Here is a 12,509-nt window from a genome sequence, read left to right as displayed (position 1 = left end):
GACCAGGGGAGACAGGAGAGCATCTTCCAATACTTGAGGGGCTGCCCCAAAGAGAGGAGGAAGGGGTCAAGGTATTCTCCAAGGAACCTGAAGGCCAGACAAAGAATAGTGGATGGAAACTGAACAAGGAGAGATTCAACCTGGAAATAAGGAGAAACTTTCCGATAGTGAGAACAATCAACCGATGGAACATGAAAGTTTAGAAGTTGTGGGAGCTTCATCCCTGGAGGCTTTCGAGAAGAGACTGGACTGCCATTTGTCAGAAATTGTGTATGGTCTCCTGCTTGGGCGTGGGGTTGGACTAGATGACCTACAAGGTCCCTTCCAACTGTGATGATCTGTTTAATCTGGAATTTTGGGGCCTTTCTTTGATGTGGAATGAATTCTCTTTTCTGCCTTTCAGCCATAAAGCCGCGTTGATTTCCTCAGCTTTGGGCATTAAGGATGTGAGTGGATTTCTCTTGAAATATTAGTTCCTTTCTCTCTTTTGGTCAAAGATTTCTGCTGACTTCCTTTTATTTTCTGCTTCCAGGTCAGCAGCCTTGAACCTCACTGTGGCAAACTGCTGGGTGAAACCTTTTTGGTGTCCCTCAATGGTAAGATATTCTGCTGAATCAGGACTCGGGGGAGGCTGAGGTGAGACCCCCACCCCGAGTCCTGTTTGTTCTTTGGGTGTTGTAAGGTGGTGCTGTCAAGATCTGACGGCAAAATTTGGAGGACGCCATTTTCTATCTATGGAGCCCTTGGGGCTCTCTGAGCTTGGTGGCTTTCTTGTAGAGGTCTCAAGACCCAGCTAGGGAACATCATCCGTGCTAGAAAGGAGGGAGATTGGTAAGGAGGAGGAGGAGGAGGAAGAGGAGGACTGTGGTAATCTCTGAGCTTGGATGAAAGTTCTTTAGAGATTCTCCATCCTTCAGGTCACAGTTGTCCCAAAGGTCCTTTCTTGTTTTTTCTTTTGAAGACGTTTTGCTTCTCATCCAAGAAGATTCTTCGGCTCTGACTGGATGGGGGGGGGAATCTGAGGTTGGATGTTTTCTGGCAGATGTTTCGTGACCCAGCTAGGGAACACTATCAGTGTTAGAAGGCAGGGTGGTTGGTAGGGAGGAGGAAGAGGAGGAGGAGGAGGACTGTGGGGTCCTTGATGGTCTCTAACTTTGGATGTTTTCTTGCAGACATTTCGTGACCCAGCTAGGGAACGTTATCAGTGCTAGAAAGGAGTGGGGTTTGCATGGAGTAGTAGTAGTAGTAGTAGTAGTAGTAGTAGGAGGAGGAGGAGGAGGAGGAGGAGGTGGTGGAGGACTGTAGAGTCCTTGATGCTCTCTAACTTTGGATGTTTTCTTGCAGACATTTCAGGACCCAGCTAGGGAATATTATCAGTGCTAGAAGGGAGGGGGGTTTGCATGGAGTAGTAGTAGTAGTAGTAGTAGTAGAGAGGAGGGAGGAGGAGGAGAAGGAGGTGGTGGAGAACTGTGGAGTCCTTGATGCTCTCTAACTTTGGATGTTTTCTTGCAGACATTTCACGACCCAGCTAGGGAACATTATCAGTGCTAGAAGGGAGGGGGGTTTGCATGGAGTAGTAGTAGTAGTAGTAGGAGGAGGAGGAGGAGAAGGAAGAGGTGGAGGACTGTGGAGTCCTTGATGCTCTCTAACTTTGGATGTTTTCTTGCAGATGTTTCAGTGCCCAACTAGGGAACATTATCAGTGCTGGAAGGGAGGGGGGTTTGCAGAGAAGGAGGAGGAGGAGGAGGAGGGGAACCTTAGGGTCCTTGGTGCTCTCTGAACTTTGCAGACATTTCATAACCCAACTAGGCAACCTCATCAGTGATAAAGGGGAGTGGGCTTTGCTCTCTGCTTATCTCTTAGTGGCTTGCCCCTCCAGTGTTGTTGAATAACATTAGAAAGGACCCTGACGGGTTGGATCTCCAATACTTCCCAATCTGCTTCAGTGCACTGTATTTATGGTCAACTCTCAGATTTGCCACTTGGGGATTCTGGGAGTTGAAGTCCACCCAACTCTTGTTGTGGCTGTTGTGCTTAGCGACTGCCTCCCTTCCTATCAGTCTGATTCACTGGAAGAATTTCGCCCCCCCAGGTTTCCTCAGTGTTGGCATCCGTCTGCCTTCCATCTTGACTGTTATACTGGACAAAGTTTCAATCCAGTTTATTGAGGTAAGTTCAAAGCAGGTCAAAGGAGGAACTGATGCTTGCTTTCCTTGGGCGTGAATTCAGTTCAGTGTCAGGATTCCGGCAGTTGCCCGAATTAACATCATGAGCCTCGAGCCAAGCTTCAAAAACTTCAGAGGATTTATTGTGAGCGAACAAGTCGGCATAACCTGCATGAAGCTAATTCTGAAACATGTGATTTGCTATCACCCATGACCCTGTTTTGCCCCCTCTCCCCACCTCTCTGGGTGTATCATAATTCATATCCTCCAACAAAACACGTTCATAGCTGAGCGTCATCAATCGCGTTCTCCATTTAGGGATTTTCACCAGCAGAAATTCAGGTAGCTTAGTTACAATCTTTGCAAGATAAGAATGGAACGCACTTTTGGTTTTAAACTGCCACACTGCTCTTTCAAATCTCTCCCCCAACCTCCCTTCTGTCCATGGCAATTCTAAAATAGACATAGAAATGAATAGAATAGAATTCTTTATTGGTCAAGTGTGATTGGACACACAAGGAATTTGTCTTTGGTGCAAATGCTCTCAGTGTACATACAAAGAAAAGATACATTCGTCAAGAGTCAAGAATCATCAGGTACCACACTTAATAATAATCATAGAGTACAATAAGAATAGAAATGAATAGAATAAAATAGAAATTAGAATAGAATAGAATATAGAAATTAGAATAGAATAGAAATTAGAATAGAATAGAATAGAATTCTTTATTGGTCAAGTGTGATTGGACACACAAGGAATTTGTCTTTGGTGCAAATGCTCTCAGTGTACATACAAAGAAAAGATACATTCGTCAAGAGTCAAGAATCATCAGGTACCACACTTAATAATAATCATAGGGTACAATAAGAATAGAAATGAATAGAATAAAATAGAAATTAGATTAGATTAGATTAGATTAGATTAGATTAGATTAGAATAGAATAGAATAGAATAGAATAGAATAGAATTCTTTATTGGCCAAGTGTGGTTGGACACACAAGGAATTTGTCTTTAGTGCACATGCTCGCAGTGTACATAAAAAGAAAAGATACATTCGTCAAGAATCATCAGGTGCAACATTTAATGATAGTCACAGGGTAATCTATCTATCTATCTATCTATCTATCTATCTGTCTGTCTGTCTGTCTGTCTGTCTGTCTGTCTGTCTTTCCCTGCCTGCATGCCTGCCTGTCTGCCTGTCTATCTATCTATCTATCTATCTATCTATCTATCTATCTATCTATCTATCTATCTTCTGTTTGGTTGTGATAAGGATACGCCCAGAAAGAAAGAAATGTTCAGTGTTGTCTCCAAAACACTGTCAAAACTTCCAGGCATCCATGAGAGGTGATCAAAGGAGCACCTGGGGTTTGTTTTTAGTGCAGGTTGCCCCATGAAATCCCAGCTGGGTTTCTATCACCGTGTCCTGGCTGCCATGTTGGTTTTTTTCTTTTTCTTTTAATGGATCCCATCCTTCAGCTTCCTTTCTTTTTCCCTTGTTCAGCACGGTCTTCTCCTGTGTATCTGAACCAGAGGACCACATCCTACGCAGCAGCAGCAGCAGCAGCAGCGGGTCTTCTTCAGAGCAAGAAGGAGATAGCCGGACCAGCAGGGATGAACACCTGATGGGCTTCCTTGTTTGGTGCTGCTGACTCGAGCCCAGCTGTTCTCTTATTCATGCAATTCTTCTAATAAAGAATTTGGTTTCCCAGGGCAACCTGAATGGTCCTCTTTTTTTTTTTTTTAAAGAGAGAATAGAACCGGGCACTGGAGGTGATATTTAAAGCCTCACCTCTGTTTGGTGATTTGATTAAAAAGTATTTTGTGGGGTTCAAGTTTTTTCCCGACTTGAAATGTCTCAAAGTCTTCTAATATGTGTTTTTTGCCCCTCTGAAAATGTTTCACTTCTCATCCAAGAAGCAGCTCCTCCTCCTCCTCCTCCTCCTCCTCCTCCTCCTCCTCCTGAATTGAAAAAGCTTCTTGGATGAGAAGTGAAACATTTTAAAACAAAAAGACCAAGGAAGTCCACTTGTCTTTGAGAAAAAAGCACCTTTGGTCACTAAACGAACCAACCAGGATATCCTAAAAGTCTAATATTTGGACCACACAAAGGCCTTCCCCTCTATCCAATGGAGAAGTCAACTTGGTAAGAAGATACTTGAAGACCTTCAAGTCTTCAGATACCTAAATAAATAGTGATCTCCTCTACTGAAATTTCCTCCACATTCTCTATAAATATCCATTTTCCTGCAATCTGCCACAGCTGATTAACAGGCAGATTAACACCATGAAGTGACTCAACTTCACTGTGAAGAAGATATTCCAGATTTGGTTGCTGGGTGAAGTTTCCCCAAGAACTTAATAAGTCACGCTAATGAGTTGTCTTCATGACACGTCAGTCAAGGTTGGTCAAGGGAGAGGGAAGAAAGGAGAAGGTGTCACCTAACATGGAGGTAAATATTATTTGTTGGCTTAGCGGGAAGTTTGGGTCATCTTCTAAGTTCACAACTTCTCAGCAAGGACTTGTGGTTTGGAAGAGAATTAACATTCAAGAAGGCATGAAATGACCAGGTCTCCTTTCTTCCTTTCTCAGGTGATCCATTCTCAAGAGGAAGGTTTTATTTCAAGGAAGGATGTTATTTTATATTTTGTTCTCGATTGATGTAGAAATATAATATCAGTTTTTGTTGGTCACATGGCGGTTTGGGAGCTGGCCAGAGTTAGGGCGGCCTTATAAATCTTTTAAATAAATAACGTAAGCAACCTAGACGTAAGGAGAAATTTAAGGAGGAACTTCCTAAGAATAAGAACAATTAACCGGTGGAACGACTTGCTTTTGGATGTTGTGGGTGGTTCATCAGTGAAGGTTTTTAAAGAAGAGATGAGACAGTCACTTGTCTGAAATGGTACCCATTTTCCTGCTTGAGAAAGGGTTGGACTAGAAGACCTCCGAGGTGCCTTCTGTTCTATCCTATCCTATCCTATCCTATCCTATCCTATCCTATCCTATCCTATCCTATCCTATCCTACTCTACTCTACTCTACTCTACTCTACTCTACTCTACTCTACTCTACTCTATTCCTTATATCATTCCATTCCCTATTCCATTCTGGAATCCATTCTATTCCACTCCATTCTATTCTATTCTCTATATTCTACATTCTATTCTATTCCATTCCGTTCCGTTCCGTTCCATTCCATTCCATTCCATTCCATTCTCTATTCTATTCTATTCTATTCTATTCTATTCTGTTCTGTTCTGTTCTGTTCTGTTCTATTCTATTCTATTCTATTCTATTCTATTCTATTCTATTCTATTCTATTCTATTCTATTCTATTCTACTCTACTCTACTCTACTCTACTCTACTCTACTCTACTCTACTCTATTCCTTATATCATTCCATTCCCTATTCCATTCTGGAATCCATTCTATTCCATTCCATTCTATTCTATTCTCTATATTCTACATTCTATTCTATTCCATTCCATTCCATTCCATTCTCTATTCTATTCTATTCTATTCTATTCTATTCTATTCTATTCTATTCTATTCTATTCTATTCTATTCTACTCTACTCTACTCTACTCTACTCTACTCTACTCTATTCCTTATATCATTCCATTCCCTATTCCATTCCGGAATCCATTCTATTCCACTCCATTCTATTCTATTCTATTCTGTTCTGTTCCGTTCCGTTCCGTTCCATTCCATTCCATTCCATTCCATTCCATTCCATTCTATTCTATTCTATTCTATTCTATTCTATTCTATTCTCTGGGTAACCTCATTAGTGCTATTTGCTGTTCTCTGGACAATTGTTTTTTATCCATTAAGTAATCCCCTCCGAAGTCTTTGGGGTGGTTGAGACCGAGAGCCCAAAGTGCTAAACCAACTTTTTCAAAACCAACAGCGGAAAGTATTGTGGGAAATTCAAGAGGTCCTGGGAAACACAGACTTCAACTTCAACAATCCCCAAAGCAAATAAGTTTATTGTGGAACAGAAACACTGGCTCAACCACCCTTTCCCCAAAAGACCCTGTTTGATGTAGGGTCTCCGAGTTACTGGGCCGTCTTTGGTTTTTGTTTTGCGAAGCAATTTCTACAATCAACAGGATTGGGGGACTGTCTGTTTCCCTTCTGACTACAATGAGATTCCCTCTTCCCCGCACAGAGAAAGGTAGCATTTAAGGGAAAGACCTCTCCAGCCAGAAGTCTGTTTGGGGGGTTTCCATGGGAGGACATTTATCTAAGGAGGAAGAGAAACGCTGCAGTCCAACCAAAATCACCCCTCCATTTAATCTGCACTTACTCCATAACGTGTTTCTTGGGATAATTTTTCATTTTTAGGGGGGCTGTTTGGCCATATCTCTGCAAACATAGGTAGTAGGCCTCCCTGCCTGCTGAAATCTAACCACAGCACAGGTAAAACTCTTCGACTTACAACCACAACATCGAGCCCAACTTTTCCCGTGGCGAAGTGAGACAACGTTGACGTGAATTTTGGCCCCATTTTACATCCTGCAGCCTTGCCACCGTCGTTAAGTGAATCACTTGCAGTTGTTCAACGAGTCACATGGTTGTTCAGCCTATCTGGGTTCCCCTGTGGATTTTCCTCACCAGAAGGACTCCCAAAAAAGAAGATCGTGTGATTTCCTCGAGACACAACAACCGTCATAAATATGAGCCGGTTGCCACGCCGTTCTGAATTTTTGATCACGTGACCCCACAATGGTCGTTACGTGAGGAAAATCGGTCATAAGTCATCCCCCCCCGTTTCCCCCGCCCCCCAGTGCCATTGTCACTTTGAACGGTCACTAAATGAACCGCCGCAAGTCAAAGACCGCCGGTATTAAATTGAGAGGAGGGTCATCCATGGGAGGGGGAGGGGAGGGGTTGGACTAGATGACCTCCGAGGTCCCTTCCAACTCTGCCCAACTGCTAAAGAGGTGGAAAATGAGGGAAACAGCCTCTTGCAGTCTTATCTATAGTTTCGATTTACTTTTTCTTTTTTTTTTAATTTTCATTTCTTCGAGACGCCACTTTTCTAGTTGAAAAAGAAAAAAGAAAAGGAAAGAAAGGAAGGCTGGAAGGATTAACTAGCTACAGGTTGGGGTTTTTTTTTCTTCTGGCCCCACAGATAACCCCCCCCCCACCTGTCTGAAGATGCAAGGTGACTAGCCCAGGTAAAACAGGATGCCTAACTTGCCCGCATTAAAAAGTATGAAATCGGGTGAGGGAAATAAAAGATAGGACAGGTTTAGCAGGGTTTTTTTTCCCCACTCCAGTCTTGCCACGATGTCCCTCTTGTTGGGTGAGGCTGAGCATCCCTGGCCTACGAAGTTGGCCGTTGCTTCACACGCAGAACACGATCATGCCCTGTGCAAACATCAGAAGTCACAAAAAATGTTAGCGTGGAGGGTCTCAGAAAGCCATCAGTTTGAGTCGAGGTCTTTGGGGTGTGTGTGTGTGTGTGGGGGGTCTCTGAGCTTGGTTGTTTCCTTGCAGATGTTTTAGGACTCAACAATGCAATGGCATCGGTGGTAGAAGGGAGTGGAGGTTGAAGAGAGGAGGAGGAGGAGAAGGAGAAAGAGGAGGAGGAGGAGGAGGAGAAGGAGGAGGAGGAGGAGGAGGAGGAGGAAGAGGAAGAAGAAGAAGGAGGAGGAAAGGAGGAGGACAAGGAGGAGAAGGAGAAGGAGAAGGAGGAGAAGGAGAAGGAGAAGAAGAAGGAGAAGGAGGAGGAGGAGGAGAAGGAGGAGAAGGAGTAGGATGAGGAGAAGGAGGAGAAGGAGAAGGAGGAGAAGGAGAAGGAGGAGAAGGAGAAGGAGGAGAAGGAGAAGAAGGAGGAGGAGAAGGAGGAGAAGGAGAAGAAGGAAGAGAAGAAGATGAAGAAGAAGAAGGAGGAGGAGGAGGAGAAGGAGAAGGAGGAGAAGGAGAAGGAGAAGGAGGAGGAGAAGGAGAAGGAGGAGAAGGAGAAGGAGAAGGAGGGCTTTGGTACTCTTTGAGCTTGGTTGTGTTCTTGCAGACATTTTAGAACCCACCAAGGCAATGGCATCAGTGGTAGAAGAGAGTGGAGGAGGAGGAGGAGGAGGGAGGAGGAGGAGGAGGAGGAGGAGGAGGAGGAGTTGTTGTTGTTGTTCTTTGGTGGTCTATGAGCTTGGTTATTTTCTTAAAGAATTAGACATTCTGTGAAGCATCCCTTCATGCTCTCGAGTTGCTATAGGCCAGGGGGAATGGGGAAATCGAGCCTCACAGCTGCATAGAGGAACTTGCATTTCAGTCAAAACAAAGCATATTCCAGCCAGCAATTATCAAGGTCATTCCCACGGAAACCCGCAGTGGCTGCAGGGCAGGGGGTGGGATTCTACCGGTTCGGGCTGGTTCGATAGACCCGGTTGTTATAATTCTGCACAGTTTGGAGAAACGGCAAATTGTGCCCTTGGCTGGCCCTTCCCCTGCCAGTCAGTCCTTATCGCTTGTGTGCAAGTCCAACATCACTGACTGTGTTCTCCCCTGCCCAGTCACTCCTTAAAGTATTTCTCTTTTTTTCCCCTCCTGACAATCAGCTGTTCCTATGATCAGCTGGGCCGGGATTCCCCTCGCTTACTTGCTACTTCACCCGGGAAGCTTCCCTGAGGCCCAGGAAGGCAAAAAATGGAGGGGGGGGCACAGCACACACCACCCCCTTCAGTTTTTGCCCTCCTGGGCCCCAGGAAAGCCTTCTGGGAGCACAAACACCCCCCAGGAGGTTTCCCTGAGGGCCAGAAGTCCCCCAAAATGGGGGGGGGGGTGTTTGCTGCCAAAAAAGGAAGCTATGCCCATCCAGTCACATGGCCATGCCCACCTAGCCGTACCCGCAGAACCAGTTGTTACAAAATTCGAATCCCACCCCTGCTGCTTTACAACACATGAAATTGCTCTGTTGGGGAATGTGATTGATGACGCATCTTGGGGGGGAGGGGGAAACAGGGTCAGAGCCAAAGCATGAATGAAATGAGGTCAGAGTTGGCCTTCACTTGGTCCGTGCCAACCTGGAGCTCCTAAGAAATAGCTGGATTTTCTTTTGAAGCTAGGCCTGAGGCTCATGATTTAACTAGGGCATCTGTCGGAACCCTTACATTGATGTTTCAGGACCCAACTTGGTAACAACATCAGTGCTAGAAGGGAGTGGGATATGCAGAGTGGTGGAGAAGGAGGAGGAAGAGGAGGAGGAGAAAGAGAAGGTGGAGAACAAAGGGTCTTTGATACTTCCTTTGTTTTCTTGCAGAGATTTCAGGACAGGTAACAGCATCAGTGCTAGGAGGGAGAGGGTTGCAGAGAGGAGGAGGAGGAGGAGGAGGAGGAGGAGGAGGAGGAGGAGGAAGAAGAAGAAGAAGAAGAAGAAGAAGAAGAAGAAGAAGAAGAAGAGGAGAGGAGGAGGAGGAGGAGGAGGAGGAGGAAGAAGAAGAAGAAGAGGAGGAGGAGGAAGAGGAATACTACGAGGTCCTTGGTGCTCTCAGTTTGTTTTCTTCCAGGTGTTTCATTACTCAAACTAAGGGTATCATCAGTACAAATCCCTCTCCCTTCTAGCACTGATGAACATACAATAACAGAGTTGGAAAGGACCTTGGAGGTCTTCTAGTCCAACCCCCTGCTCAGGCAGGAAACCTTATATTATTTCAGGCAAATCGCTGTCCAATCTCTTCTTAAAATCTTCCTGTGTTGGAGCATTCAAAACTCCCGTAGCCAAGTTGTTCCACTGATCCATTGTTCTAGCTATCTGGAAATTTCTTCTCAGCTCTGGGTTGCTTCTCTCCTCGAGGAGTTTCCATCCAACGTTTCCGCCTTGCCTTCTGGTGTTTGGAAAAAAGTTTGACCCCTCCCCTCATCTTCGTAGGAACCTCTCAAATCTTGGAAGACTGCTATCCTGTCCCTCCTAGCCCTTCTTTTCATTAAACTAGACGCACTCAATTCCTGCAACTGTTCTTTATAAGTTTTAGCCCCCAGTCTCTTCATGCTCCTTCGTTGCTCCTCTCTGCACCCTTTCCATGATGAGGTTACCTAGTTGGGTAATTAAACATTTGCAAGAAGACCACCAAGCTCGGAGAGCACCAAAGACTCCCCCCCCCTTTCAACCGTGAGCTACCCATATTTTCCTTTAAGGCCAACCAGAATGAGTATGTGGGAAGGAGACATTTTCCGTGGTGGTCTTACCTGTATAATCTCAATCACAGGATAATGCATCCTAACATGTATCAGAGAAGGCAACGGGACGCCGATGTTCAGGCCCTCTGAAATGGCAAAAGGAATAAGAGGTGTGAACTGTCTTTATGTTGACCTAAAACCTTCAGCGCTCCCCTCTTGGGAAGCTCCCAGCAAGGTTTGGAGTAGGGGTGAAACGGGGAACTAGCCTTGTGTCATGCCCCTGTGAGAGTCTGAACCTGAGGAGGAAGATGAACCGCTGACAGGAAGTAGGTGTGTAGCTCCGTCGGCTGTGGAGGAAACTGGGGAAGGGCAAAGTCTGGCTGGGCAGAGCAGGGGAGAAGTAGAACAAGGGAGAGGGAGTTCAGAGGAACACCCAGCCTACCCCCTCTTCATCCTAGGGCACGCAGGGAGGAACGGAGAAGGGAGCAACTTGAGTTGCATGGCTTACAGGGGAGGAAAGGGCCCTGATTCCCTTCATTAGCCACACCCAGGGATGAGAGTTTAAAAGAAATGCATGCTGAATGCGGTAGCTGCTGGGAGCAAACATGAGTTTATCTTGTGTTGACTTTGCTTATCTGCATTCCTGGCATCTTCCCAACCGTATTGAGTTATTGCTGTGCCTTCACATCTGGCATTCTTGCTCCTGCCCTGCTGGACTAATTACCTCCTCTTGCCTTGATTGGACTTATAGTTACAGATTTTGTTGACCATGTTTTGGGCTTGATTTTCTGCAGCCAAAGGCTGTTCCTGGGAGAGTTTTTCTCCAGCCTAGAAGGTAACCAGGACATTGAGGGCAAAGTTGGAGCTAATAAAGGGACTCTTATTGATTATCTGACTACGTTGCCTTTGTGCCACGCCCCTTTGGGTCATCACACCTTGAATCCTTGCACAGCCACAAGTGGCATCAACCTGACTCTCCGTAAGTTCCACGAAACCTTATCTGGGCAGGCGAGAAATCTCGGGAGGTTCTTGGAATATAGGTTGACCTCAATAAGTCACCTGGGTTTTCCTCCAAAATAAGACCTAACCATAAAATAAGCCCTAGCATGATTTTACAGGATGCTCATCATATAAGTCCTACCCCCCAAAATAAGCCCCGGTTAAAATTGTCAGCCAGACGGATGCGTTTAGCACTGTATTTCCTGAAGATAAGACATCACCTGAAAACAAGCCCTTTGGAACAAAAAAATAATATAAAACCTGGTCTTATTTTGGGGGAAATATGGTAGTTGACTTGGCCCTTTCATGAGTGATTTGGTTGCCTGTGCCTGACACTACCAGCACTGTGGGGATGTTAGCTTCTCTACCTGTTAACTAGTCTTGATGTTATCATGTTTCCTTCCTATAAGGGACTGAAACTAGCTTACTGTTAAAAGAATAACAAACTTGGAAGAGACCTTGGAGGTCTTCTAGTCCAACCCCCTGCTTAGGCAGGAAATTCTATTCCACTTCAGACAAATGGTTGTCCAATCTCTTCTTAAAAACCTCCAGTGTTGAAGCATTTACAACTTCTGGAGGCAAGTTGTTCCACTGATGAATTTGTTCTAATTGACAGGAAATTCCCCCTTAGTTCTAAGGTTGCTTGTCTCCTTGGTTAGTTTCCACCCATTGCTTCTTGTCCTGCCCTCAGGTGCTTTGGAGAATAGCTGGACTCTTTCTTCGTGGCAGCCCCTCAGATATCGAAACGCTGCTATCATGTCACCCCTCATCTGGACACAAGAAGCTTTCAAGGTAAGAACAAGAGTTGCTATTTGCAGAATAGCCAACTTGTAGAATAATAGGGTTGGAAGGGAACTTGAAGGTTTTCTGGCCAACCGTCGGCTCAAACAGGAAGACACCGTTCAGGAGAGCTGAAGAAGCTTCTTGGATGAGAAGTGAAACATTTTCAAAGGAAAACCAGGAAGTTCCGTTGCCTCTTGAAAAAGTGCCTTTTGGACAAACCATGACCTGGATGATGGAGAATCTTCATAGACAGGAGACACTAAACCCACGACGGCGAATTTACGGCACGAACGCCAGAGCCCTCTCTGTGGGCATGCGTGCCATCGCCAGCTGCTCTTCTGTTTTTGGGTGCACACATGTGCACCAGCCAGCTGGTATTTGTGGGTGCCAGAGCACCAGAAAATGGCCTGAAAAATGACCCCCAAATGGCCTGAAAA

The 12,509-nt window shown here is 45.3% G+C and overlaps 1 protein-coding gene and 1 long non-coding RNA gene across 2 annotated transcripts in view; both read right to left on the bottom strand.

Moving 5' to 3' along the window:
• The window catches only part of LOC148125983 (uncharacterized), a 352,312-nt gene that overhangs the window by 257,438 nt on the left and 82,365 nt on the right, over window positions 1-12,509 (bottom strand). The gene's annotated exons all lie outside the window — the stretch shown is intronic.
• The window catches only part of LOC148125984 (BPI fold-containing family B member 3-like), a 38,373-nt gene continuing 37,083 nt past the window's right edge, over window positions 11,220-12,509 (bottom strand). Inside the window, exon 14 of the mRNA XM_087928688.1 lies at window positions 11,220-11,290. Coding sequence (XP_087784814.1) covers window positions 11,220-11,290 — 71 coding nt within the window. The remainder of the gene's footprint in view (window positions 11,291-12,509) is intronic.

The sequence above is a fragment of the Pseudonaja textilis genome, chromosome 3 (genome assembly GCF_049901715.1).
Source record: "Pseudonaja textilis isolate UNSWEBS1 chromosome 3, rPseTex1.2, whole genome shotgun sequence".
Lineage (NCBI taxonomy): Eukaryota > Metazoa > Chordata > Lepidosauria > Squamata > Elapidae > Pseudonaja > Pseudonaja textilis.
This window is presented reverse-complemented; position numbering and strand designations above follow the sequence as displayed.